Source organism: Dermacentor variabilis, chromosome 5, assembly GCF_050947875.1.
Source record: "Dermacentor variabilis isolate Ectoservices chromosome 5, ASM5094787v1, whole genome shotgun sequence".
Classification (NCBI taxonomy): domain Eukaryota; kingdom Metazoa; phylum Arthropoda; class Arachnida; order Ixodida; family Ixodidae; genus Dermacentor; species Dermacentor variabilis.
Genome location: NC_134572.1, coordinates 205,406,635 through 205,432,423, shown reverse-complemented (window position 1 = coordinate 205,432,423; position 25,789 = coordinate 205,406,635). Strand labels below are relative to the sequence as shown.

Sequence of the window (25,789 nt, the reverse complement as noted above, 5' to 3'; positions counted from 1 at the left end):
TTGAGAGACGTAAAATTATACGTTTTTTAACTTCAATGTCTCGTTCCAGTTGCTGTACTCACTTCCAGCCCGTCTTCAACGTCCTCACCAGGCAAGCCAGAGAAGATTTCAGGATCATGATACCGGTTGTTGGCAGGGCTGGGAGTGGGGGTGGCTGGCACTTGAACGGAGCTGATGGACGCTGCGAGCTGGTCTTGCAACATGGCGGCCTCCTGGATCAAACAGCGTCCTGAACGTAGCTCCAGGAGAGATCTTGAAGAGGAGTGAGGTCGAAGGGGTCTTAAAGCGCCCCCACCACTTGAAAGACCATGGTCGAGATGAAGCTTCATTCCAAGAAGGAAAACTGGCGCCGACGCAAAAACGAACGCGAGCCGATGACTGATGATGACTTTGTACAGATGAAGTCCGCCTAAATGCTTACAATATAAATACCTTGGTATATGGATAAACAAAGGCAATAAATATATGGAAACACAGGAAAAAAAACAAAAACAGTAAAGGGGAATACAAATGCAGCCATAATGAAGAACAGAGTGCTATGGGGATACAATAGGTACAAGGTGCTCCGGGATATGTGGAAAGGTTTAATGGTTCCAGGACTTACTTTTAGAAATGCGGTTGTTTGCTTGAAATCAGGGGTACAAGCAGGACTCGATGGGAACCAAAAGTCAGTGGGACGCCTCACACTGGGCACTCATGGGAAGACTACAAATGAAGCTGTGCAGGGTGATATGGGCTTGACTAGTTTTTAAGTGGGGGAAGCTCACAGTATGATTGATTATGAAGAATGACTGAGGAATATGGAAGAAAGTAAATGGGGTGGGAGAGTGTTGTACAGGAAAAACATTGATTCACAGTGCAGGAAAAGAACTAGGAAGCTTACCAGCAAGTATGCGGCCTGTAGAGTGAGCGACAAAGCAACAAAGAATTTCAAGCGGGAAGTCAGTGAGACTGAAATAATGTCATGGGTGGCGGCAATAGAAAAGAAACCTGCCATGAGTAGCTACTTAAGAGGGAAAGACGAAATCAGGAAAGGAACAAATTATGATAGCTCAAAAGGAAGCTCATTACCTTTCGAAGCGAGATCAAGCATGCGCTTGCTGCACTATAGCTAGGGAAACGATGGAGCATGTTTTATTAGAATGTGAAGACATCTGCCCAGCAGTCGATTTAGGCACCACTGGCCTCCTTGAAGCCCTTGGGTCCAGTGAGAGCAGGGGAAAAGTAAACATGTCCGCAATAGAGATTAGTAAGAGGCGATTGGAAGATTGGTGGAAGAGAAAATAGGGAAATGACAAAAAATCAGAGACGTACAAAAGCAAAGTTCACAATAGGGGGGTAGAAAAATTGGTTGTGGGAGTTCATCGTGTTTTTTTCCCTATAGATAGTTTGCACAGACATCATCGCGGCAGCCATCTTTAGGCACTAGCACGTCGACAAGGAGTGTAATCAAGAAACGTGACAGCATGACAGGACGATGGGTCCATCTTGTGTCGAACGGCAAAGCGATAACAGTGATAAACCGGTGAAAAACAGTCATGGTTAATAAGCAAAACAATGCACTGGGGTACTTGCGACGCAACTTACGAAACGTTCCTTCAAATGTTTGCAAGCTAGCTTACCTAACTCTCGTTTGTCCCAAGCTCAAGTATGCATCTCCCATTTGGTCCCCTCACCAGAAATACCTAATTGAAACGCTAGAATGGATCCAGAACAGAGCAAGCCACTTCATCATAAACGATTACAGCTACCAGTCTAGTGTTACAGAAATAAAACTTAAGCTTTCATTACAATCCTTGAGCGCTCGCCGAGACATTGCCCTTTTATCACTGTTCCACAAATTCCTTCGCTCCACTCGAACATCCGCATGCTTGAAACGACCCTACTCCATGTCACATAGGCTTCATAATCATTTCAGCTATGCCCGCCTTTACGGGTCTACAAAAGCATTCCATTACTCTGCTCTTCCTCGTGCTATCAGAATATGGAATTCACTCCCGGACAGCATTGCAAGCCAGTCCAACTACGATTCATTCCGTGATGCCTTAACTGAATGCACGACTAAAGAAAAGTGAAGTTTTACGTTTGTCGCACAATGCTTTCTATACTTGCACTATCTTTTACAGCTTATTGTCGCATTATTACCGTTATGTCGCTATGTTTACCGTTTCGTTGGAATGTCGCGTCCATAACTTTTCTGTCATTGTTTTTCATTATTACTGTTTAACACTCTGATCTTATTAATTACAGGACTTCACTGAAAACAATCTGTGTGATTTATTCCTTGTTATTATATTATGTTTTTATGTTTCTTTTTTTCCCTAGTGAATCGTGAACTAAATGATTCTTTTTTTCATCTCAGTTGTACTTGCGGTTGTAGGTTGTAAACAGATACGGTTTATAGATGTCTTGTATTCTATGTATTTTCTATGTACTGCTCCCCTTACTCCATGCCTCACTTTGAGGCCTGTAAGGTATCTTTAAATAAATAAATAAATACAATACACTCACGTCATCGGGGCCGCCATGTTTGGGTACTAGCACAGTGAGAGCTGCGTCCGTGACGTCAGGTGCAGACTATCTATATTTAACCTACGTAGGCATAGAGTTTCTAAATAAATACCTAGAGGGAAATGTGGCGCTGGTGTCTACGGGGGTTCTCATGAGCGTTGCCTCAACCTACATGGGAATGATGGGAAGTACAGGCTTCGGATTGGCTTCAATCTTTAGACTAGCGGCGTTTGGTTGCGGCGCAGTAAACGAAGCTTTACTCAAATATTATCGCGTTAAATCTAATTTTATTTCTGCAGTATGTTACATAATGTACAACACGCTACATAAACTTTGTATGACTTTGAGATGGAAGCATGGTTTACTATGGTTTATCACCAGGACACACCAGGGTATGCATTCTTGTACGATTCTGTTCCCGATTTAACGCCAGCGAATAATTATTTATTTATTTTTACAACAGCTATAACAACCGTGCATTTACTTATATAAAAAATACTCAACAAGTAATTATGGAAATAAAAATGTTGTATTGTGAGAAAGTGTTGCGCCCTTGAGCGGAATGCTACAAGTACGTGTCATGGACGTCAGACTCTGGAGTTTTGCGAGACGCATAGCGCCACCTCCCGGTGCGAAGAGACAGTAATTGAGTAGTGCGAAGCCCGATTACCTTGCTAAGTTGCCTATGCAGCTAGCGACTGCGAAACAACGATTTAACTAGATTTTGGTCCATATGGTGAGCGTTTTGCGCATTTAACACCCAAGCAGAGAGCTATGAATTTCTACGCTAGTCGGGCGCACCTCCAAACTGCCATAAAGCGCTTGCTGGCTCATTCGTCAGACTGATGGCGGAAACGAAGGCAACCGCGATAGCTCCGCGCGCTACAAGGAAACGCCGCAATCGACGCTACTGTTGTGTTGTAAATTGCCATGAACGCGAAGGACGGAATAACAATGTTCACTTTTACCGATTTCCATTGCGATCGTATGAAGGCGAAAGTTGAGAGCGCTGGATACGGGCCGTTCAACCTGTTGGGTAATCGGATTACTTGCATTCCCCACAACATAGCGGCTCGCATGAGAAAGTGCGACAATTTTGTTTTTCTGTAATTGTGTTGCGTAGCCCTGACGGAGGACCGTGGTAACCAAGCGAGAACTCAAGAATCTGCAGCCGCCACTTCGTTGGTAACAGAAAAAACAGCGTTGCGAACCATCTTGCTTATGTGCCATCGATATCTCCGCCTTTTAACATACGTCCGTCTCCGCTTGACTCAACAAGTGGAACGGAGAGATCTGGCAGGTCAGCTTAACCAGACATTTTGGTTCGTTTATGAATTCAAAATCCTCTCCCAGAGCATCGTTTCATCGCGAGCTCATTTCTACTTTCGGTATTTTGTACGATACAACAAACACGCTTCACAATGTGCTGAGCCTGCTCGATCTGCGTTTTTCAAATGTGAGCAATAAAGTTGCTGTAGGAGCACTAGATGAGTAATTGCGAAACAACACACATGTGTAAAGAAAAATATGTCGCGTTTATTTACATTTATTTGTGCGCGCTTGTTGCTCGAAGCGTCTGCAAAAAGTTCAAATTAAGGTACTGAGCAATGCTGTAGCTCCTGAGAGAAAGAAAGATGCAGCGCGTAGGCACCGTAGGAAGCTTACTTTCGTTATGATCACACGCTATTTGCTGCCTTGGAAAACGTTTTCTGTTTGCTGCCCTGGAAAAGGCTACGAAAGCATTTACTCTCTGTAAATAATTTCGAGAAAAAACATTACGATAAAATACATAAAAGTATAGGAGTTACTTAAGAAGTCGTGTGTTCAGGACATATTCAATATGAAACAAATCGAAATGCTTAGATTTTTATGCTCATATGCCTATAGACAAACCTGATGCTCTCTGTACTTGCGAGTTAATTTGCAGCAAGCCGAAATAACACTTGAGACTTTATTTTATATTGTACACGTACTTCGCCCTGCTAAGCTTCCTTTCCGAAGCGTGAATGGGCGGGAGAAGCTTTCCAGGTCCTTGATTTTTTAGGAAACCGTGCCTCAACACAAACGAAAGAGAAGGGTCCATTGTGGCCTATGCACCTTCGCTTGCGGACAGCTCTTCTTGCACTACTCAGTTCGCGCCAAGGCTCCGATGGGGGCGCTGGTGACGGGTTTTTCCGCAGCGCCGCCTGGGCAGAGTCTGAGGTCTATCTGCTACGACGCCTGCTCGCTGCAAACGCGAGACTTTTCTCGCAGACGACAGGCACTTGCGAACTCTCTCGCTCTTTCGAAGGGCTGCGTCAGCTGTCATGATTGCTGAACGTCTTCAAGTACTTTTAAGCACATCTGCTGCAGTGCTAGCTAGGACGCTATAGTGGCCTCCTACGAGTATGCTTCATCATATGTTATATTGACGTACCGCTTCCGAAGCGTTACGGCGTCGCTTTGCACGTACCCATTTTGCGACACTAGACTACAGCCAGGAAGCAGCAACCTTTCCTACCACAAGTAAGTTTGTGTTCTCAAAGACCTAAAACACGCATTTCAATGAGCACATAAACGAGCAATGCATAATGAAGAGTTCAATAAAATTTGATTGTCAAGCCACTAGAAGTACAACTGTATATGTCTTGCATCAATAGTGCCTTCTTTTTCCTATTCTGAAGTTTCATAAAGCACGTAACGCAACAGTGCCAACCTAACCCACTTAACAAACCAAGGTCCAAACGCTCAAAACATGTTCTTTCAACGTTTACGATGCCGCCGCTTTCTCGTCAGGGTTTCGACGCCACACCGCGACACAAACATCGTCCCAGTTGCTGGCCCAGCGCGCTGTCGCCACTTCGGGCAACAGTACAAAGGCAGAGAGCTTTGCGTTGCACTGTCCCACTGCAGGTTACAGCAATTGCGCTTGGAGCGAAACTAAAACTGCCAAAAAAATACTTGTAGACTAGTTCGCTAGTCAATAGAATGCCAATCCGAAGCCTGTACTTCCCATCATTCCCATGATGGTTGAACGATCGCAGCACCAGATTTGCCTCTAGGTATACTAATATGAAACTCTATGTACGTAGGCCATTAGGCAGTATAGTAGCAAGAGCTTGGCGGTGCTACCCACTACCCCGTTCCAAAGGGGACGCTCATAAGATTCATCCATCCATCCAGTGAAGAGGAAAGGGAAAGAATTTGGCAGCTTTCTTTTTATTTTATTTATTTATTTCCTTTTTTTTTTTTCTAAGCCGTAGACATCTCGTAAAGGAGGCAATGCTCCTTCCGTGCTCACTCATGAGAATATCTGCGACGCCTAATGGGACTTCACCGTCTGCATCTTTGAAAATTTGCTTCATGATTTTGCTCAATAATAAAAGCTATAGCTAACGCATTTTGTGTGCACCTAGAAATTCTTATCGCAACAACAAACAAGCGAGCGTCAAAAATTCTCAACCGTGGTATGATACTAGTCAACACAAGCACATGCAAATGCTCACTTGCCGTCAGCCGCTCCACAATCAATTGCAGGACAACACCTCTGCCGGAGCATGGACACTACAGAAGTTAATCAACAACAGTTAGAAAGCTGGCTTGATGGGGCTCACCGGTCGTTGTCGCAGCAGCGTCAGGTTGTCGCATTTACCAGATTTCCCCCGAGAAAGCACATCCTTGCGCTTCTTTCTATTATCTACTTAGCATAAAGCAACGATCGACTTCACACACACTGTTATTACCTGTTTGGAACACCTCAGAAACGCATCTGGATAGGAACTCAACCGACGTTTTGCTTTCTGCACGGCGTTCATTGCGGCAGCTTGCAGCGCTGTTCCTCCACGCACCAACGGAAAGAATGCAAACACCTCCGGGCCGTATTCTGAAACGTTCGCCACAGAAGACGTATACAAACGGTAACACTGAGCTAGGGTAGCCACCCTAACTGAGCTTAGTGTCACACATTACTTCCCCATTCTTCTTTGGTTTCTGGATTGGATTGGCGCGGCTCGCTACGTGCTTGCGCGCGCTTTTGCGAGTGCAGATTGATGTGCGCCTGGTTACTACACTAGGCTTTTACACAATCGCTTCTTCGAGCGCAGATTGGTATGCGTCTGGTTTTTGCATTAGGCTTTTATACGATCGCTTGTTGCTGCTTTCATTTCCTCTGGTTTGATTCGGCGCGGCTTGGTGCAGGCGCACAGACTTGGTGTGCGCCTGCATTTGTGCACTGGTCTTTGAACACATCGCTCGCTAGTCGCGCTTATATATAGGGAAGTGCTGCGCCGCGGGCGTACCGTGTACGTAAGTGTGCAGCAATGCAGGGAAACATTCATACAGAATCAAAAGGTCAGAAAATTGCGCTTTGTTTTCCATTACACGGGGTAGCGCCGAGCGACCGCTTCTAACAAACGCAGCAATGAATGTTTGCAGCGCATGTGGAAAGGAGGTGGCACTTCCCTTTCTGCATCCCAATAACTTTCCATTTTTGCGTGTGAACGCCCGTGATCGGGTCCACAAAGTTCGCGGTGTGGTTTAGTTTCCCACTGCAGATTGAGGCTCGCTCCGTTAGCATCCACCAAGTTCGAAATGCAGTTGTATGCGGCCCATTCATCACTGTGGATGGTGCTCTCAACGTTGGCTGCAATAATGGGGCCTAGCGTCGCCGCGTCTCGTCTGTCGACCTTGAATAGGCGGAGCTGCCCGGTAGTCACGCAGATCATGCCGAATAGACCTCAGACTCTGCCCAGGCGGCGCTGCGAAAAAACCCGTCACCAGCGCCCCCATCGGAGCCTTGGCGCTAACTGAGTAGTGCAAGGAGAGCTGTCCGCAAGCGAAGGTGCATAGGCCACAATGGACCCTTCTCTTTCGCTTGTGTTGAGGCACGGTTTCCTAAAAATTAATCACCTGGAAAGCTTCTTCCGTCCATCCACGCTTCGGAAACGAAGCTCAGCAGGGCGAAGTACGTGTACAATATAAAATAAAGTCTCAGGTGTTAATTCGGCGTGCTGCAACTCGCAAGTACACAGAGCATCAGGTTTGTCTATGGGCATATCAGCATAAAAATCTAAGCATTTCAAATTGGTTCATATTGAATATGTCCTGAGCACAAGACTTAAGTATCTCCTATATTCTGATGTATTTTATAGTAATGTTTTGTCTTGCTATTACTTACAGAGAGTAAATCCTTTCATAGCCTTTCCCAGGGCACCAAACTGAAAACATTTTCCAAGGCAGCAAACAGCGTGCGATCATAACGAAAGTAAGCTTCCTACAGTGCCTACGCGCTGCATCTTTCTTTCTCGCAGGAGCTACAGCATCACTCACTACCTTAATTTGAACTTTTCGCAGACGCTTCGAGCAACAAGCGCGCACAAATAAATGTAAATAAACGCGATTTTTTTTACACACGTGCGTTACTTCGCAATTACTCATCCAGTGCTGCTACAGCAACTTTATTGCTCACATTTTAAAAATGCAGTCGAGCAGGCTCAGCACATTGCGAAGCGTGCTCGTTGTATCGGCGCAGAACATACAAAATACCGAAAGTAGAAATGAGCTCGCGATACAACGAAGCTCTAGAACAGGATTTTGAATTCATAAATGAACCAAGATGTTTGGTTAAGCTGACCTGCCAAATCTCTCCATTCCACTTGTTGAGTCAAGCGGAGGCGGACGCCTGTTAAAAGGTGAAGCTATCGATAGCACATGCTTAAGCAGGATGGTTCGCAACGTTGTTCTTTTCTGTTACCAGCCAAGTGGCGGCTGCAGATTCTTTCTCGAGTTTTCGCTTGAGTTACCACGCAACACAATTACAGAAGAACAAAATTGTCGCACTTTCTCATGCGAGCCGCTGTGTTGTGGGGAATGCAATTAATCCGATATCCCAACAGGTTGAACGGCCCGTATCCAGCGCTCTCGCCTTTCCCCTTTATACGATCGCGATGGAAATCGGTAAAACTGAACGTTGTTATTCCGTCCTTCACGTTCATGGCAATTTACAACACAACAGTAGCGTCGATTGCGGCGTTTCTTCGTAGCGCGAGGAGCTATCCCGGTTGCCGTCGTTTCCGCCATCAGTCTGAAGAGTGAGCCAGTAAGCGCTTTATGGCAGTTCGGCGGCGCGTCCGACTAGCGTAGAAATTTATAGCTCTCTGTCTGGGTGTTAAATGCGCAAAACACTCGCAATTTGGACCAAAATCTAGTCAAATCGTTGTTTCGCAGTCGCTAGCTGCATAGGTAACTTAGCAAGGGGGTCGGGCTTCGCACTACTCAATTACTGCCTCTTCGCACCGGCAGGTGGCGCTACGCGTCTTGCAAAACTCCAGAGTCTGACGTCCATACCCATGGTACACGACCTGCAATGCCGCCGTGATTTTGGCGGCTCGGCTGAACGTTGTCGCCCGTCATCAGGCGGCCTCGATTGTACTTTCGCTTGCCGCGAAGGAGGCGTTCATCAATTTGCACGATCCTCCCGGGGCCGGCGAGTGGGGGTCGCGCCAGCAGCTCGTCCCGCACGACCTCACGAACTATCACGGGCGTTCACACGCAAAAAATAGAAAGTTATTGGCAGAAAGTGCAGCGCCACCTCCTCTCCGCCGGCTGCAGGGTAACTGCACCGCTGCTGCAGTCGCAACTCACATGGCTGTGGTGGGAGTCATTTAATGGCCACACGCGCTGCAAAGACTCATTTCTGCGTTTGTTAGAAGCGATCGCTCGGCGCTACCCAGTATGAAGGTACATGACAAAGTAATGGCCGGAAAACAAAGCGCAGTTTTCTGACCCTTTGCTTTTGTATGAATGTTTCCCGGCATTGCTGCACGCTTACATACACGGTACTCCCGCGGCGCAGCACTCTCTAATATATAAGCGCGAGCAGCGAGCAATGTGTTCAAAGACCAGTGCAAAAAAGCAGGCGCACAGTCTGCGCCTGCACCATGCCGCGGCGACAAGCGATTGTATAAACCGTTTCAACGGGTGAGGATAGGGCGCGCGGAGAGCCTTTCCTCCTCTCTGGCTTGGGCGATCCGGCGCGGCGCTGCTTGAAAGTATTGCTGTCGCGTGCTGCGGAACGATTTTGAGATGTTTTAGATGGTACTTTGTAAAATTTACGCCGTGTCCGTTCATATAAGGTCGTCAGGGAAGCCTTTCGGTGCATCGGTAGCTACAGTAGGCGGAAATATCTTTTGGGGGCGCAAAAATGTGACGCGTTTTATCAGCCGCGGTGTACGCACATTATCAGTCGCGGTGTGTGTATGTTCTGTGAACTATTTTGCTTATATCGGTTTTAATTCAACAAAGAAAACCGGTGTCTCTGTATTAGCAGCACGATATGATAAATCTGCTCAATATCTGATGGCTTGGCGTAGGGAGCAAAAAATAAAGCATAAGAGCGCATGCTCGTGCACGGCCAACCTAAGGCAACCACGAAACATCTAAGCGGCAGGCGCAATCAAATATTTGTGGTGCACCGGCATCGTTCTCGCGCATTTCAAGTCTAGTAGGCTTCAAATTACCATATTTCTACGCTAGCCTTCCTGCTTGAGGCCGATGGCGCTGCTCAGCAGAGCGATCACTGCGGTTGGTGAACCAGTACGGTACATATGTAAGCTGTGCGCTTCGGCATTGCCTTTTTGGCCTGCATACAGCCATAATATACGAGGGATCGCATAAAAAGAATGCGATGCCTATTTTTGAGGACAAAATTTCCCTAATGCGTGTGAGGGCGTCGTAGAGAACGGAACGAACACAACTAAAAAGAAATTCGCGGTTATCATACTCTTTCTCGAAAAAGCAAGAGACAACGGCCTAACGCCGCAATAGGGCCTCTCATAGTCACGCCGCACAACGTTTATAAATATATCCGCTGATGCGGTATGCTTGGACTATGCGGTATACAGAACAAATATATATGTAATCCAGCACCTACCCTGCTTAGCTAGGATGCTCGCGCAGTTCGTAAACAGTCCCTTTGCTGGACAAGCGTAATTCAGACTGTAAGGTATGCTGCCATCACTTGCCAAAACTATTTTATTCAGGGGCGGAAACCTCATCCAACGAACCAAGTAGTCACGCAATGTAACCTGCATCGAACAGTTCGAACGCTTGTCAGAGTATAATCACAGCTCCTATCGTAGCAGAACGGTACCCACGCTCACGCTGTTACGATCGTCGCGTATGTTTCATGGCTCCTAAACCACAGCTTAGAAATAGAGGATAATACTGCAATAAGGTCACATTCGTGACTGGAACATTCAGAAATACACAATTCATCTCCGAGGATGATTGTAGACTCGAATATGCGCGCACACATCACGCTGCGTGTTCCGTCCACCTCAACGCCTGCAGAAATTCCGGTCATGACGCCTTAAACCACTTCAGCACGTCTCACAGAACCGTTTACTACGTAGAAGACGCACGTCATACTAAACAGACCGCCCGACCGCGAAAACAAACGCCAGAACCTGCCGCCGAGCGATACCTGCCGTGCAAAAGACCGTTTTCACCCAAGCCAGTATTATAGTGAACTAGAAAGGGGTAGTGGGGTCAGGGAGAGCCCACGGGTGTGGCATCTCACGTCGACGCCGCCAGATGGCGCCACTAGAGCATGGGCTGTACGGAACGCGAAACTGAGCATTTTCCAGGTAGAGAAAGCCGTGTGCGCTTGGTATCACGCCGAAAAAAGAAAGCGCGCAGCTCCGTAGCATGTTTTCTGAAAACTTCCTCTGAAATTAACACAAGGCGCAGAGAAAGGTGCAAAGACGGACGTTTTTCAAGCTTGCGTGAAAATAAAGCCGACCCCACGAGTGCAGACTAACGGCCGCACAACGATGCGACTGATTTCTAAACTAAAAGCTCGCGAACACCTTAGAAGAGGTAAATATGTGAATGGGTAATTTGCTTAATTCATTTGCCATTAACAATTTTTATACAGGTCAGGACCCAATCGCATTCACAAGTTCAAGTGAACCAAGCAATCGCGGCGCGTGTGCTAACACATTCGGAACAGAGGTCAGATATGATGAGGTTTTATTCCTTTAACTGCGATTTTGTTTACGAAAGCATATATCCACTGAAAGCTAGGGAGTTAATCCTATGGTGATGCCACTATTATGCGGACTCGTAGTGGTTACCAGGGATAGCGAAATTTCGTAACACAGCAAAATAAAGAGAACTCGTGGTGGCCACAAACAACTCTTTATTGGTACAAAAGATGGGCAGCTACTCCTTTCTCAAAGTGCATGGCTGCTACGAGAGAGGCACTATGAGGAACGGCTTATCTTCGCGTGCAATTTCTTTTTACGCCGTTCCTGTCGCGATTGGTTGATCCCTTTTACATACAAGTGCAGCCTGGTCAGCACATAGAACTTGGTCAACTCTGTTGTGAGCCCATCCTAGTGCTGGCTGCGGCCTAAGGCACAGCCGAAGTTCTCCTTCACTAGCAACATTACATCCACTATGCTATCACTGCAGAGTTTCTCTCGGCTGAAGAACACAGTGAAGATGTCCTCCAACTTCTTCACTGCCCTGAAAAGCTCCAGCGAAGGATATAACAACCCTCCCTTGTCGCATGTCACAGCGAACTCAGAGTTTCTGCTTTCCGTATTGGGGGTTTCCAAAAGAAAGGCCTTGCAAGACATGCAGTAATAACACTTCAGAAACTTTCGAGCAACATACCCTGCCATGTAATGTATTAGACGGTCGTCGCTCTTCTGCTCCACCAACTCTCTGTGCTCAGCAGAAATACTACGAAGCATGCGCTCGGCTGAAGGTTTCCTTCCTCAATGAGATGGTCGATTGCAGCAGCCCTGGCTTATTGAGCTGGAGCATCTTGCGCACTCAGGAATTAAAGAACTCATTTCTCCACTAGTTCTATTAAGGTCAGCATTGCCTGAGCGTACTGTTTTCGCAAAGTTATAAAAGGATAGGCAATTAACGACAATTAGAAACTGCGTTGGTGTTGGGTGGACATTAGACCCACATGATTGCCTGACTATACCGAAAAAGTTTTCCAGCGAATCCTGGCTTAACCTGGATGTCATAACATACCTAAATCCCTGGCTGACACGATAATCCAGCAGTGATAATGTGCTGGATATCGTCACCCTTAGGCCATCTGCAGTTGGATCGCTTAAAAATCCACCTATTCTTTTAGCGTGTTTCGCACACAAACCGCACATGTTTCGTCGAGTTTTTTGTCTTGGCGGTGCAAGTTGCGTTCCCAAATTCGCCGTGTTCATTCATCTTTCGGCGCGGTGAACGACGGCTGCTTTCCCTTTTTCCACTTATATCCTGTTTCACAGCCGGGAGCGAAGCAGTGTAGTTGCCGTTGACGTTTCGACCTTCCTACTTCTCACGTGTTCGGCCGACTGCGCGCGAAACGGACTCGAACGGTAGGTTGAAACACCAAAACACAGTCAACGTCGCGAATCAAGCCCGCACGAAGAAGCGCGCGAAGCACATTATTCTATGGCGAAGCAGCGGAGGGAGCCAGCCCACGCGGGCCCCGCACACTCTCAAGTTCAACAAATGGCCACAGAGGGCGAAAAGTCAATCGAGGCGCGTTTTAGCGTAAGCGCGCAAGTTCAGCTACTGTAATTTGGTCGCATACTTTAATTTGTGCTTTCTCTGCTAGGGGCGCTGAACATGCCGGATTTTTTACTTTACCCAAACCATTGACATAAACAATCGACGTGTCTAAGGATGTTTTGTTACCTCAGACAAAGACGCAGTTGATTTTTTTTTAAATTCGATTGTTGAAGCTGCTTTTTAGTCATAGCGTCAATGCTTTTGTACTTGATTAACCACCGACAGCCGACAGCCTATTGGTATCGATGTGTTTCCTGGCCGTTGGCGTTCGAATACTACGGCGGTAAAACATTTTCGAAAGCATGCTGGTTTCGTCTGCGAGTCATTACATAGACTTGCTGCAAAGAGGTCTACTCTTGGCAAAAAATAGCGCCTCATTTTGTTTTAGGCGTTGATTATCATAATGAATGCGGCGGAGGTTGAGGGAGTACGCTTGAAGGTACGTTTTTATGCCGTTGATCTCCATAACACCGTAAGTACGCAAACCGATGTCGCAGAACACCCGATGCATCATTGTGTGTTCTCCGTCATCGCTTGCTTGCTGTACGCCTACTAATTCTTCATTTCTTCTTCAAGTGTTGTACCCTCCCTTTGTCCTTGTTCTCTTGTGCTTCACTTACAGTATGTCGTTCCGTCAGCTGTAATGCGCATTTGCAAAACCAATACGTTTGATAAGACGCAGTGGTTATCATAATTTTACTACACATGTATTAAACTGGCACATATGGTTCAGATACAGATGCCTGTTTGCGGACTTGCACGACGTTGATGCGGAGATTAGGATAATTATGACATCCGTAAGGAAGAGGCAGCTGACGGCCGTAAGCTGTTGCGTTCTTTCCGCCAAATTACCCGGCCTGGTAGTGCTCTAAAGATGCTGTATAAAAGTGACACGCGGTGACAGGGAAATTATTATACTTAGCAGCCGACCGTACGTTTTGTAGCTTAGGTCTTCTTTCTTGTGCGCTTGTGCTACCCTTATTAATGAGCCATTTCTTGACTATGTTCTTGACTATGTAACCGCGTTTGTGTGGATGCGTAGACGTGTGCTCTTTGTTGTACTTGTAAAATGCAAACAAAATATTTTCAGGCTTACTCAATCTTTGGTGTCGTGTGCGTTTATTCCAGTCGAGGCCATCGTGCCACCTGGAAACCGCATTCTGTCAGTAGCCCTACACGAAATGCAACAGCTGGAGCACGGTGGCACAACTCGGGGTAACGGCGGCGTAATAAACGAAAACCCGCTCGGGATGCCCTTAAAAGTCAGTTCAGAGTCTGCCTCAACTCGATATGACTCAGCGCTACATTTATTCTGCTGCGCCTCGATCGTGCTACCGCCAGTTTGGTTGCTGTGTGGCAAACGTAGCGCCTACAATATATATGTAGGCGCTACTTCTGCCACACAGCAACTAAACTGGCGGGTGCACGATCGAGGCGCAGCAGCCAGAAACCCAGTAAAGCCACAGAACACCTGGTAAAGCCAAGGGCCCATAGAGTTTCTAATAATACCCTAGAGGGAAATGTGGCGCTAGTGTCTACGGGGGCTCTCATGAGCGTTGCCTCAACCTACATGGGAATGATGGGAAGTACAGCCTTCGGATTGACTTCGATCTTTAGACTAGTGGCGTTTGGTTGCGGCGCAGTAAACGAAGCTTTACTCAAATATTATCGCGTTAAATCTAATTTTATTTCTGCAGTATGTTACATAATGTACAACACGCTACATAAACTTTGTATGACTTTGAGATGGAAGCATGGTTTACTATGGTTTATCACCAGGACACACCAGGGTATGCATTCTTGTGCGATGCTGTTCCCGATTTAACGCCAGCGAATAATTATTTATTTATTTTTACAACAGCTATAACAACCGTGCATTTACTTATATAAAAATACTCATCAAGTATTTATGCAAATAAAAATGTTGTATTGTGAGAAAGTTTCGCGCCCTTGAGCGGAATGCTGCATGTGTCGTCTGCTACGACACATGCTCGTTGCAAACGCGAGCCATTTCTCGCAGACGACAGGCACTTGCGAACTCTCTCGCGCTTTCAAAAGGCTGCGTCAGCTGTCACGATTGCTGAACGGCTTCAAGTATTTTATGCACATCTGCAGCAGTGCTAGCTAGGACGCTAGTGGTCTCCTACTAGTATATGCTTCATCATACTTTATATTGACGTACCGCTTCCGAAGCGTTATGGCGTGGCTTTAGCCTGTTTCACATGGCGCGATTTTCAGTCAGCGACACAGCGAATTCCGTCGCTCAGCGACCGCCGCGACGTCGTGGGCCCTCCGCGACGAGATTCCAACAAGTTGGTCGCGCCGTCGCTCAGTCGCAGCGATCGGCGCGATGTGGGAGGGGCAACGTGTGACGTAAGAGCAAGCGCCGTCGAAATAGGCGCTTTCCTGTTTTACCGCGAGTTGGAAGCTCAGCTGAGCTATGTCGCGCGCCAGCTTCAACGATGTGTTAATTGATGAAGTGGCCATGCGTCCGCTTTTGTGGAACGCCGCGCTTAACGACTACAAGAAGATCTCGAACAGGTCTGCGCTGTGGGATGAAGTGCTGGAGGCAATGAGGACCATCGACCCGAACGGTATGTGTTCGGCCTCTTTATTTGTTCCTATGTAAATAAATCGACTCTTATCCAATACACGAAAACGTAGAAATCGGTTTTCTCAGCAACCATTGCACCGAATTTGATGAGGTCTGTTGCATTTAAAGGAAGAGTTCAAATGTAGTGACTGTGGTAAGTGGAGTGTTTAATTAGGATGTCAGTTTTCTTGCATTTTTATAGCAAAATCTTGGAAAACTAAACTATAACTTTACAACTGGGCATTGAAAAACGTTATCATAATTCTATAAGCTGCACTTAATAATACATATAAAAGGGAAAACATTTACATATGATCCACCTCTCTGAAATATACGACTAATTTGTAGGATTTTGTAAAATGCCTGAAGATATATTAACAAGTTCACGCAGGCTGTATATTATATAAAATTTGTCCGCTATTTATATGCCCAGCGCCGACTAGCTCTTCTAGATGATCTTCGCTCGCCGATTATTACGATTTCCATACTTTGGCACATACCCACGGCAAGGAATCGTGCAAGAAGCAACGAAGAAAACAAACCAACATAACATTTCCCTCTGCTCAGCATACCAAGTTTAGACAATTACGCTATTTCAATTATGTGTGAAGAAACGCAGAATGCAAGGTGCCGATGCGTCGAGGTTTCTTTTAAAATTTCCCAGCTAATTTTCGGACCACTCACTGAAGGACACGACCCCGTTCCAGGAACATTGAAATGGGATCACGAATCAGCTGATGGCATCGTATTTAGAGATTGCGCTGCTTATTAGGCGACACACTTATAAAGAGATAAAATTTCTACATGTAACTTCTGCTTTTACGTTTTGTTAATTGCTTCAATTTTTTCAGTGACCATGGATGAAATACAGAGCAGATGGAAAAACCTAAAGGACACATTTCGGCGAAAACTGAAAGATGTTAAAGATGAGCAAAGGAGTGGCTCAGCTGCTACAAAGAAAACAAAATCCAACAACTGGCCATACATGGAAAGGCTGCGCTTCATGTCGGATTTGTTTGAACCACGCCGGTAAGAGCAACTGCATGTATGAAGGTACGAGTGCACATTATTAAGCTGCACGTATATTACACAGGAGCCACAGCAACATTTCCCCAGATGAACAGAATTGTGCGTATGACAGCACCGCAGCAGAGGAAACACTTGTTATCCTTGAAGATCATTGTGAGAACGAGGAGATTTTTGAAGAAATGTTTCCGTCGCCTGGCTGCTCCCCTAAAGCAACCTCGTGCACAAGCAAAGAATCATCCGTGGCCTTGCCTGAAGGGACAGAGAGACGGGCACGAAAGAGACAGAAAACAATGAAAGAAATCGAGGAAATAGATTTGAGAATTGAAGCCATAAGGGGTGCCCTCGCAGCAAGCCAGGCAATGGACGACGTTACCCATTTTGTGTTGTCCCTTGTTCCGTCAATGAAAGAAACTCCTAAGCACATGCAGCAGCACCTGCGGTTAGAACTTCAAAATATTGTTGCATCCTACAGCACGGGAAAGTATCCAAATCTTCTTGTTAAAAATGACGATTAGTACAGTTACACTCAGCTGAAATGCAGAAAAGGCAAGAGTGCAATAAAAGATTTAGTACAACAGATAAATGCAACATAGAAATTGTGAAATTGTTCAGTAACTGTGAAGTCTCTTTTTAATTCTTTCTCACTGTGTACCACATTGTTCTGACGCTTCTTTTTCTAGATTGGCACCCTAGCTGTTTCATGTATATTGCTCATTTTTTGTGTAATTGTTGTGGCTCTGTATTGGAATGCATACATGTTTCTTTGTATGCTTGTCATTTGTCTGTAGTTTAATATACATTCGTACATACTCGTACTCTATTTCTTCACTTGTTTTTTCTTCCTTTTTGTTTACTTCCGCTCAAGTTGTTCTCTTATATTTGTTATGCTTTTTGACCGGTATGTTAATGTCATGATATTGCTTTAATTTGCTGCCATATAGTAATTCCTCTCACCCCCTAACCTTGACCAGACGTCCCAATAGAGCCTTTGACTATGGGACCTCCTTTTGTATTTCACATCGGTCAAAACTTGTAACCACACTGAATCAATAAAAAAATAAAAAATACACTTTGTCAGTTTGCAGTTCACTGACATTACAACAAAGCAAAGCAATTGAACCTTATAAAAAAGAAAGAAATGGTTTCCGTTTTGCCTGTTAGCTGAGCATATCACAAAGGGAAGCTGGGGGGGGGGGGGGAGTGCTGCAGTAAGTAGCAAATCCAGTGGTCAGGCCGTAACATGTAAAGATATACAATGTAATAAAAAATTATTGAACGAAAAAGTTCAACACGGAAGTTGAATAAAACATACAACTGGTGTGCATTGTTCAGCATTTAATTCGACAGCAAAGTGGGACATAATATGAGACACTATTCCTTCAAACAGGAGGAGTACACCAAGTACCAAATTCACCTTTCGTGCTCGCATTTCAATAGCCAACCACATAAATGCCTGTTCTTATTTACATTACTTCTGAGAAGTGTCACTGTGTCATACATCAAACAAGAATCGGCTAGCATACAGCACACCCAGCAAAGTCCTGGTGGGTACTTCTTTTGTATCTCATGGCCGCAGACCAGCAGATGCCCGTTGCCAAGGCACAGAACCCTCCTTACTCACAAAGTATGAGCAGAAAAGGTCTCTTGTTTCCGCTGCTGTTCTTGCATAATTGTGCCCAGTTGGAGGTCGGAGACTGAATATGGCTGAGGCGCCAATGTCCTGGGTGGTGCGCCACTGACCACTGGTTATGTTGCCATATGCATCTTCCGTGTCGACATAGTTCGCCGTCATGTAGATCACGTCATCACGCAAGAAGTTGTGTAGGACACAACATGCCATGACAACGTAGTCTGCATTTTGCGGCCGCAGATTGATGGCACGCCGAAAAATCCTGAATCGGGAGACCATCACTCCAAAAGCATTTTCAACACACCTCCTGCAAATTTAAGTAAAAAAGTATTCAACATAAGCAAGGGTAAATTTTGTGCTTTTGGTTACCTGGCTCTGCTTAGGCGGTAATTAAAGATGCGCTTGTTTTCATCCTGGCATCTCCCAGAATATGGCCGCAGAAAATCCGGACGAAGTTGAAACGCTTCATCTCCGACGAAAACGTGAGGAGCTGCGATGTTTGTGCCAGGCAGCTGCTTCGGAGGTGGGAGGCCGAGCAAGCCCTCTTCCAGTGATTTTCCAAAGCGAGAAGCAGACAATGTGCCACCATCGCTTTGACGTCCATACGCCCCAACATCAACGCATATGAATTTCAGATTGCTGTCAACAGCGGCCATGAGGACGATGGAGTATGTGCCCTGTAATAAAATAAGACTATAAGCGCATGTTATGAAAATATGACCTACTGCGTTAATTACCTTGTAGTTGTAATACAAGCTGCCTGAATTAGGAGGAGCTTGTATCTGAACGTGCTTGCCGTCGACAGCACCAACACAGTGAGGGAAATTCCATTTTTCCTCGAATCCTTGGGCTACCTCTTGCCAGGCTTCAGTTGTCGGCACCTTAGCAATGAAAAAAAGTCACTCTTAGAGTGTGAAAAAGCATTTGTTCGATAGAAGCATACCCGAAGCAAGCTAGCTCATGCACACAGGTACTCAGAAAACAAGCTGAAGGAGTTGGAGTTTGTAGCCACACTGTAAGTGCTGGTAATAAACAGCATCTATGTGTAGTGGCTAAATGTGTACCTTTAGGTATAAAGGTTGCAGTGTTCTCCACAGCAGCCTGCATACGTGGTGCACAATGGTCGCCACCGTTGAGATGCCAACCCTGAAGCTAATAGCAACATCTTGCATGTACATGCCAGATGCGAGGTACCTGAAGAACAAGGTGTTAAGATTGATAACACAGAACTCGGTTTAAAGGGAAAAATTAAAGGAAGCTTATGTTCTGTTTAACACTACAAAGGAAAACATCGCAGCGTGATGTTTGCTCTGCAACACAACGTCTGCTCTGCCTGGTCTTTTTTATATTTTTATTTAATTCATTGCATACACACAATATCGTTTGGACCCATAGCCTTGGCGGCCAGTCCAATAACAAAATAGACATTAGACATAAGAAGAACAGCGTACTTATTATACGAGACAACTTAAACACATGTTATGAAAGCATTTTTACATGAAAATATAGAATAAACAAAAGACTGTCATGACATCAGGGGATACAAATAGAAACAACCTGTAAGCATTCATGAAATAAGTTTTTTAAGCATTGCAGAATATTTTGGCTGGTCTTTACACTGAGTGGCAGTGCATGACATATTAGAGCACCGTTGAACTCCACGAGTCTCCGTCCATATAAATTGTGACATGGTGATAAGCTATTGTTACTAACTGCCCTCGTGTTTCGTGCCGGAAAATTAAATATTGTGATAGGTAGCGGATTATTATAACGCATTATTGCATTAACTACCTGAACAACTTTTACTTTATACGCCTAACTGAACGGCAGAACACAAAGGAATTGAAACAGAGGTTTACTTGGATGAGCATCTTTAGGAAAGGTAACTATTCGTAGTGCTCGTTTTTGAAGACTGACGACAGGTTCTACATCGGTTCTGTACCTGACTGTATAATACATAAGTAAAGTATCCTTAAACTTGTTGGTCAAAACATTGACAGGCTTTTAACAATACTTGAAACCATACGCCAATTTGGAACATACCTTACCAATTTTATATTTCCAATGTATATCTGGCTCAAAGGGCCTGTCCCTCTCTCTCACACACACATGCACACGCACACGTGCGCGATCCGTCCCCTCTATCGTCGAAACTACACCCCAGCTCCAAGATGTAAACACAACAGGAGCGACGCCCTGCCCTTCCCAGTCCCCGAGGGCAAAGGTTGCCTCCGTCGAGGTGATGCCGTCTCCAATCTCCACCCGGCCAGGGAAGGATCCATTTCGCATTTCTAGGCATCGCCGATGCTCTAGGCAAGGCTTCTTGAGTGCGCACGTGCGGTCAAAGTAAATACAAGAACACATGAACGACGCCCTGCCCTTCGCAATCACCGAGGGCAAAGGCTGCCTCCGTCGAGGTGATGCCGTCTCCAGTCTCCATTCCGGCCAGACAAGGATCCATTTCGCTTTCTATAAGCACCGCCGATGTTCTAGGAAAGGCTTCTTGAGTGCGCGCGTGCGGTTAAATAAATATAAGAACACAAAAATGCAAGATTTGAGCAACATCTCGTGTTCTGCATTGTTGTTCTATTTTGACCAGACAAGAATGGTGTATGTAAAGTTAACTGCATGCAGAAATGCCATAGCATGTCCTTTGCCTATAAATGCAACACTGTGAGAAATCTATAAGCGTAAAATTTTATTTTATGCAGCTTTTCAAGCCGTATTCCCGAAATGAAACAATATTTAGACAGATATACCAGAATCAGCTTTCAGTGTTCTTTCCTGAAGATCACTATAATATTAGTTACAGCGTCGAAACGGTTAAAAAATAGTAAAGTGAGATAACTACCTCGCAAGTGGTGCCAGGCACTGACTGAGACTAATGCTGCTTAGGTATAGCATGCTTACCTGAGTGCAATAGCGAGCCGTGCACGTGACGGCAGTGGTTCGCGCACGACGTGAAGCCTTGTCAAACCTGCTTCGACAAGTGAGTGCAGGGCTTCAAAGGTCTCCGGTGACATTCTGTAATACTTTTTGAAGTATTCCTTGTCTCCCGACATCAGCAAGGGCAGCTGCACAACACAAACGATTTATCCTTTTGCATGTTTATCTATAGGAGCCCCGGAGCAAAAACTTCCTGTACAAGTTCGAACTCACCGTTGTGTAGAATTCCGATTCCTGTTTCCGGTTCTCCCAAATAGGGCGTACCCACCAGCGCCGGTGCCTTAGGAGCTTCATGAACAATTTCTTTTTCTCCAGCTCACACAGTTCATTTAAAAGAAGAAGCTTCACGGTATCCAGGGCGGGAGCAGACGAATTTAACATTTGGCACGTATCTACTCGGTCGTCACCGTCGTCAACTTCACCGCTACAAGTTTTGCCAGGTGCTTGCACACTCAATAGTAGCTTCTTTTTTTGAAGAAGCAAATACTCCTCCAAGAGAAGAGCTGTGGCTTCCATAGTACCGCAACAACGAAACCAGAGTGCAGAAAACGAAACCACTCCACCGACGCCGCACTAGCCGCACGCCCACACTTGCGGTGCGTACAGCGTTTCACTCGCCGCAGCTGCAGACTAATAAGCGAACGCATATTCTCAACGCTTTTAACATTGGAAAATAGTGTGCTTATTCTATTTCGAAATGATAATAAGAAAATTCTAATATTTGACTACTTTCCATGTTGTTTTTATTTAACGATGCAGGCAGGGTTATTTTGTGAGCAGATGGAAACCTTGGGCGTCGCTGCGACGGAAATCGCGCTGTCGCAGTCGCATGTGAAAGCTGTCAGCGAAAATTGCTCTGCGACGTGCGCGGCAGAGCGATTCTTTTCGCTCCAATCGCGCCATGTGAAACAGCCTTTTGAAGTTACCCATTTTGCGACCCTAGACTACAGCCAGGAAGCAGCAACCTGTCCTACCACAAGTAAGTTTGTGTTCTCAGAGACCTAAAACACGCATTTCAATGAGCACATAAACCAGCAATGCATGATGAAGCCGTCAATAAAATTTGATTGTCGAGCCACTAGAAGTACAACTGTATATGTCTTGTATCAGTAGTGCCTTCATTTCCCTATTCTGAAGTTTCATAAAGCACGTAACGCTACAGCGCCAACATAACACACTTAACAAACCAAAGTCCAAACGCTCAAAGCTTGTTCTTTCAACGTTTACGATGTCGTCGCTTTCTCTTCAGGACTTCGACACTACACCGCGACACAAACATCGTCTCAATCGCCACTTCGAGCAACATAACAAAGGCAGAGAGCTTTGCGTTGCACTGTCCCACTGCAGGTTATAACAATTGAGCTTGAAGCGAAACCAAAACTGAAAAAAAATACTTGTAGACTGGTTCGCCAGTCAATAGAACGCCAATCCGAAGCCTGTACTTCCCATCATTCCCATGATGGTTGAACGATCGCAGCGCCAGATTTCCCTCTAGGTATACTAATATGAAACTCTATGCAAGGGCCATACTGTGCAAAACCCCGTTTCCGGATGGATGGATGGATGTTATGAGCGTCCCCTTTGGAACGGGGCGGTGGCTTGCGCCACCAAGCTCTTGCTACTATGCTGCCTAATATCCTACCTAAGTTAACCAATGAGGAACAAAAAAAAGACACTATGAACTACCACGTCCAAATTTTCTGATACCCTATTGCGAACTGTGCTTTTGTACGTCTCCGTCTTTTGTCGTTTCCCTACTTTTCTTCCACCAAACCTCCAATCGCCTCTTACTGATGTCTATTGCGGACCTGTTTGCTTTACCATTGCTCCCGCTGAACCCAAGGGCTTCAAGGAGGCCAGTGGTGCCTAAATCGACCGCTGGATAGACGTCTTTACATTCTAATAAAATATGCTCCGTCGTTTCCCTAGCTTTACCGCAGCAAGCACATGCTTCTTCTTCCTTCTTATATCTCGCTTTATAGGTGCGTGTTCTAAGGCATCCCGATCTCGCTTCGAAAAGTAATGAGCTTCCCTTTGAGTTATCATAAATGGTTTCTTTCCTAATTTCGTTTTTTCCCCTTAAGTAGTTACTCATGGCAGGTTTCTTTTCCATTGCCGCCACCCATGAGATTAATTCAGCCTCTCTGACTTTCCGCTTGACCTTCTTTGTTGCTGTGTTGCCCACCCCACAGGCCGCATACTTGCTGGTAAGCTTCCTAGTTCTTTTCCTCCACTGTGAATCAATGTTTTGCCTGTACAGATACCTGAACACTCTCCCAGCCCATTTACTTTCCTCCATATTCCTCAGCCGTTCTTCATACTCAATTTTACTGCGAGCTTCCCTCACTTCAAAACTAGTCCAGCCCATATCCCCTTGCACAGCTTCATTTGTAGTCTTCCCGTGAGCGCCCAATGCGAGGCGACCCACTGACCTTTGGTTCCCGTCGAGTCCTGATTGTACCCCTGATTTAAAGCAAACAACCGCATTTCCAAAAGTAAGTCCTGGAACCATTACCCCTTTCCACATACCTCGGAGGACCTCGTACCTATTGTATCCCCATAGCGCTCTGTGCTTCATTATGGCTGCATTTCTCTTCCCCTTGACTGTTATGGTTTTTTCCTGTGTTTCCATATATCCGTTGCCTTCGTTTATCCATATACCAAGGTATTTATATTCTGTTACCCGAGGTATTTCTTGGCCCTGTATCTCCACTGTCTGTTCACTGTTTTCATTGAATACAATAACACCTGATTTTCTAACACTAAATTTCAAACCTAAATTGTTGCCTTACTGTCCACAGATATTAGCCAGACGTTGCAAATCACTTTGCTTGTTTGCGAGCAACACAATGTCGTCCGCATAAAATAAACCTGGGAGTTGCTGCTCTATTACTGTACCTGCCTGTTTGTATGAGAGATTAAACCCGATATTACTTCCTTCTAGCGCCCTCTCCATCCTCACCATGTACATCATAAACAGCAGCGGGGATAAAGGGCACCCCTGCCTCAGTCCCTTGTTGATATGAACTTTCTCCGCGCTCCTCCTCCCTTCCCATTCAACGCAAACAGTATTTTCTAGGTAAATCTCTCTCAAAAGCTGTATACAATCGTTACCTAAGCCTTCCCCTTCCAGAATATCCCACAAAATGCTGCGGTCTACGTTGTCGTATGCTCCTGTAATGTCCAAAAAGGCCACATACAACGGTCTGCTTTCTGCTTTTGATATTTCAATACACTGAGTAAGAACAAACAAGTTATCATCCAAACGCCTACCTATTCTAAAGCCATTCTGAAGCTCTCCCAAAATGCCATTATTTTCTGCCCATGCTTGAAGCTTTAATTTGATTGCCTGCATTGCTAGCCTGTATATTACCGATGTAATGGTCAACGGTCTATACGAGTGAATTCTGTCTTTCTCCCCCTTCCCTTTATAAATTAAATTCATTCTACTTTGTCGCCAACTGTCTGGTATTCGTCTATCTTTTAAAGTTTTTTCAACTGCTTTCACGAGAGCTTCCTTACTTTTTGGTCCCAGTTCATTTATCAGCCTAACGGGAACCTCGTCTAGCCCTGTGGCTGTGCGCTTAGGAATTTTCTCTTCCGCTTTCTTCCAGTTTAAATTTGTAAGCACTAGCTCCTTTCCCCCTTGGGTCTCTTTCATTCTCTTTTTTTCTTCAAATACAACCTCGTCCTTGCCTTTGAAAGATTCGGCTGTTACTTTTTGGATGTAATTTATTGCTGCTTCTCCTTCCAGTCTGTTTTCATCTTCGTCTAGGATATGTTGTTGTATTGTTGTTGACTTCCTGCCTAATAATTTTATGTGATTCCAAAATATTCTAGGTGCGGCCTTCTTTTTCTCACGTATTTCTGACAACCAACTTTCACTTTCACCTTTTAATTTTGCTTGCACCAGTGTTTGAACCATAGACTTTTTCTCCCGGTATATTTCCCATTTACTGGTTACTTCATCCTGTGGCAACTGCGCCTTCTTTGCCTGCCTGTGCTCTCGAGATGCCTTCTGTCGTTCGGCGATCGCTTCTCGTATCTCCTTGTTCCACCAGCTTTTCGGCTTCTTTTTTCCTTTCCAATGAACATGTTGTTTCTCTTTCCGTATTTCTGTTGTTACTACACTTAGAAACTCATCATATTCCCACCCCTTACTTGGCAACTTGCCAATTTCTTCCTCCACTCTAGTGACTATATTTGCTATTTGTTCAGCGTTCAAATTTGGACTGGCCATTTTGCTTTCGTTGCTCTCTTTCCCAACTACATATCCCATTTTCAAAATGATGCGTTTATGGTCACTCCCTATGCTGCTAAACCCTTCCTCATCGATGACCATTTCTCTCAACTTATCATGAATTCCTTCTGTCATCAGACAGTAATCAATGGTCGATTGCCGGTTTCCCACTTCCCACGTGATCTGTCCTTCACACTTAGGCCCTGTATTCACGATCACGAGGTTATGTTGCTCGCAAAGGTCTAGCATTGACTTCCCGTTATTGTCGGTA

The 25,789-nt window shown here is 45.3% G+C and overlaps 2 protein-coding genes across 9 annotated transcripts in view; one reads left to right on the top strand and one right to left on the bottom strand.

Moving 5' to 3' along the window:
* The window catches only part of LOC142583463 (NADH dehydrogenase [ubiquinone] 1 alpha subcomplex assembly factor 8-like), a 418,166-nt gene extending 411,688 nt beyond the window's left edge, over nucleotides 1-6,478 (bottom strand). For 7 of the 8 annotated variants that reach the window (XR_012828641.1, XR_012828640.1, XM_075693950.1 and 4 more), the window contains exon 1: nucleotides 6,234-6,478. Coding sequence is in view for 6 of the 8 variants with exons in the window: in XM_075693950.1 (XP_075550065.1) it covers nucleotides 6,234-6,305 (72 nt within the window). In the remaining 2 variants the exon portion in view is untranslated. Of the gene's footprint in view, nucleotides 1-62; nucleotides 253-6,233 lie in introns of all 8 variants that reach the window. The other variant, XM_075693946.1, reaches the window with a different exon arrangement.
* An 8,818-nt stretch (nucleotides 6,479-15,296) lies between these two features.
* On the top strand, nucleotides 15,297-17,827 carry LOC142583461 (uncharacterized). The gene is made up of 3 exons (XM_075693942.1): nucleotides 15,297-15,674; nucleotides 16,525-16,702; nucleotides 16,767-17,827. The coding sequence occupies exons 1-3, from the start codon at nucleotides 15,521-15,523 to the stop codon at nucleotides 17,215-17,217; spliced, it is 783 nt and encodes a 260-aa protein (XP_075550057.1). The 5' UTR covers nucleotides 15,297-15,520; the 3' UTR covers nucleotides 17,218-17,827.
* Nucleotides 17,828-25,789: the final 7,962 nt, after the last annotated feature.

Excerpts from the sequence above, each read along its gene's own strand:
- LOC142583461 (XM_075693942.1), top strand. The coding sequence starts at position 15,521 with ATGTCGCGCGCCAGCTTCAACGATGTGTTAATTGATGAAGTGGCCATG. Across the intron at positions 15,675-16,524 it reads GAGGACCATCGACCCGAACG|TGACCATGGATGAAATACAG; the intron begins GTATGTGTTCGG and ends CAATTTTTTCAG. Across the intron at positions 16,703-16,766 it reads GATTTGTTTGAACCACGCCG|GAGCCACAGCAACATTTCCC; the intron begins GTAAGAGCAACT and ends TATATTACACAG.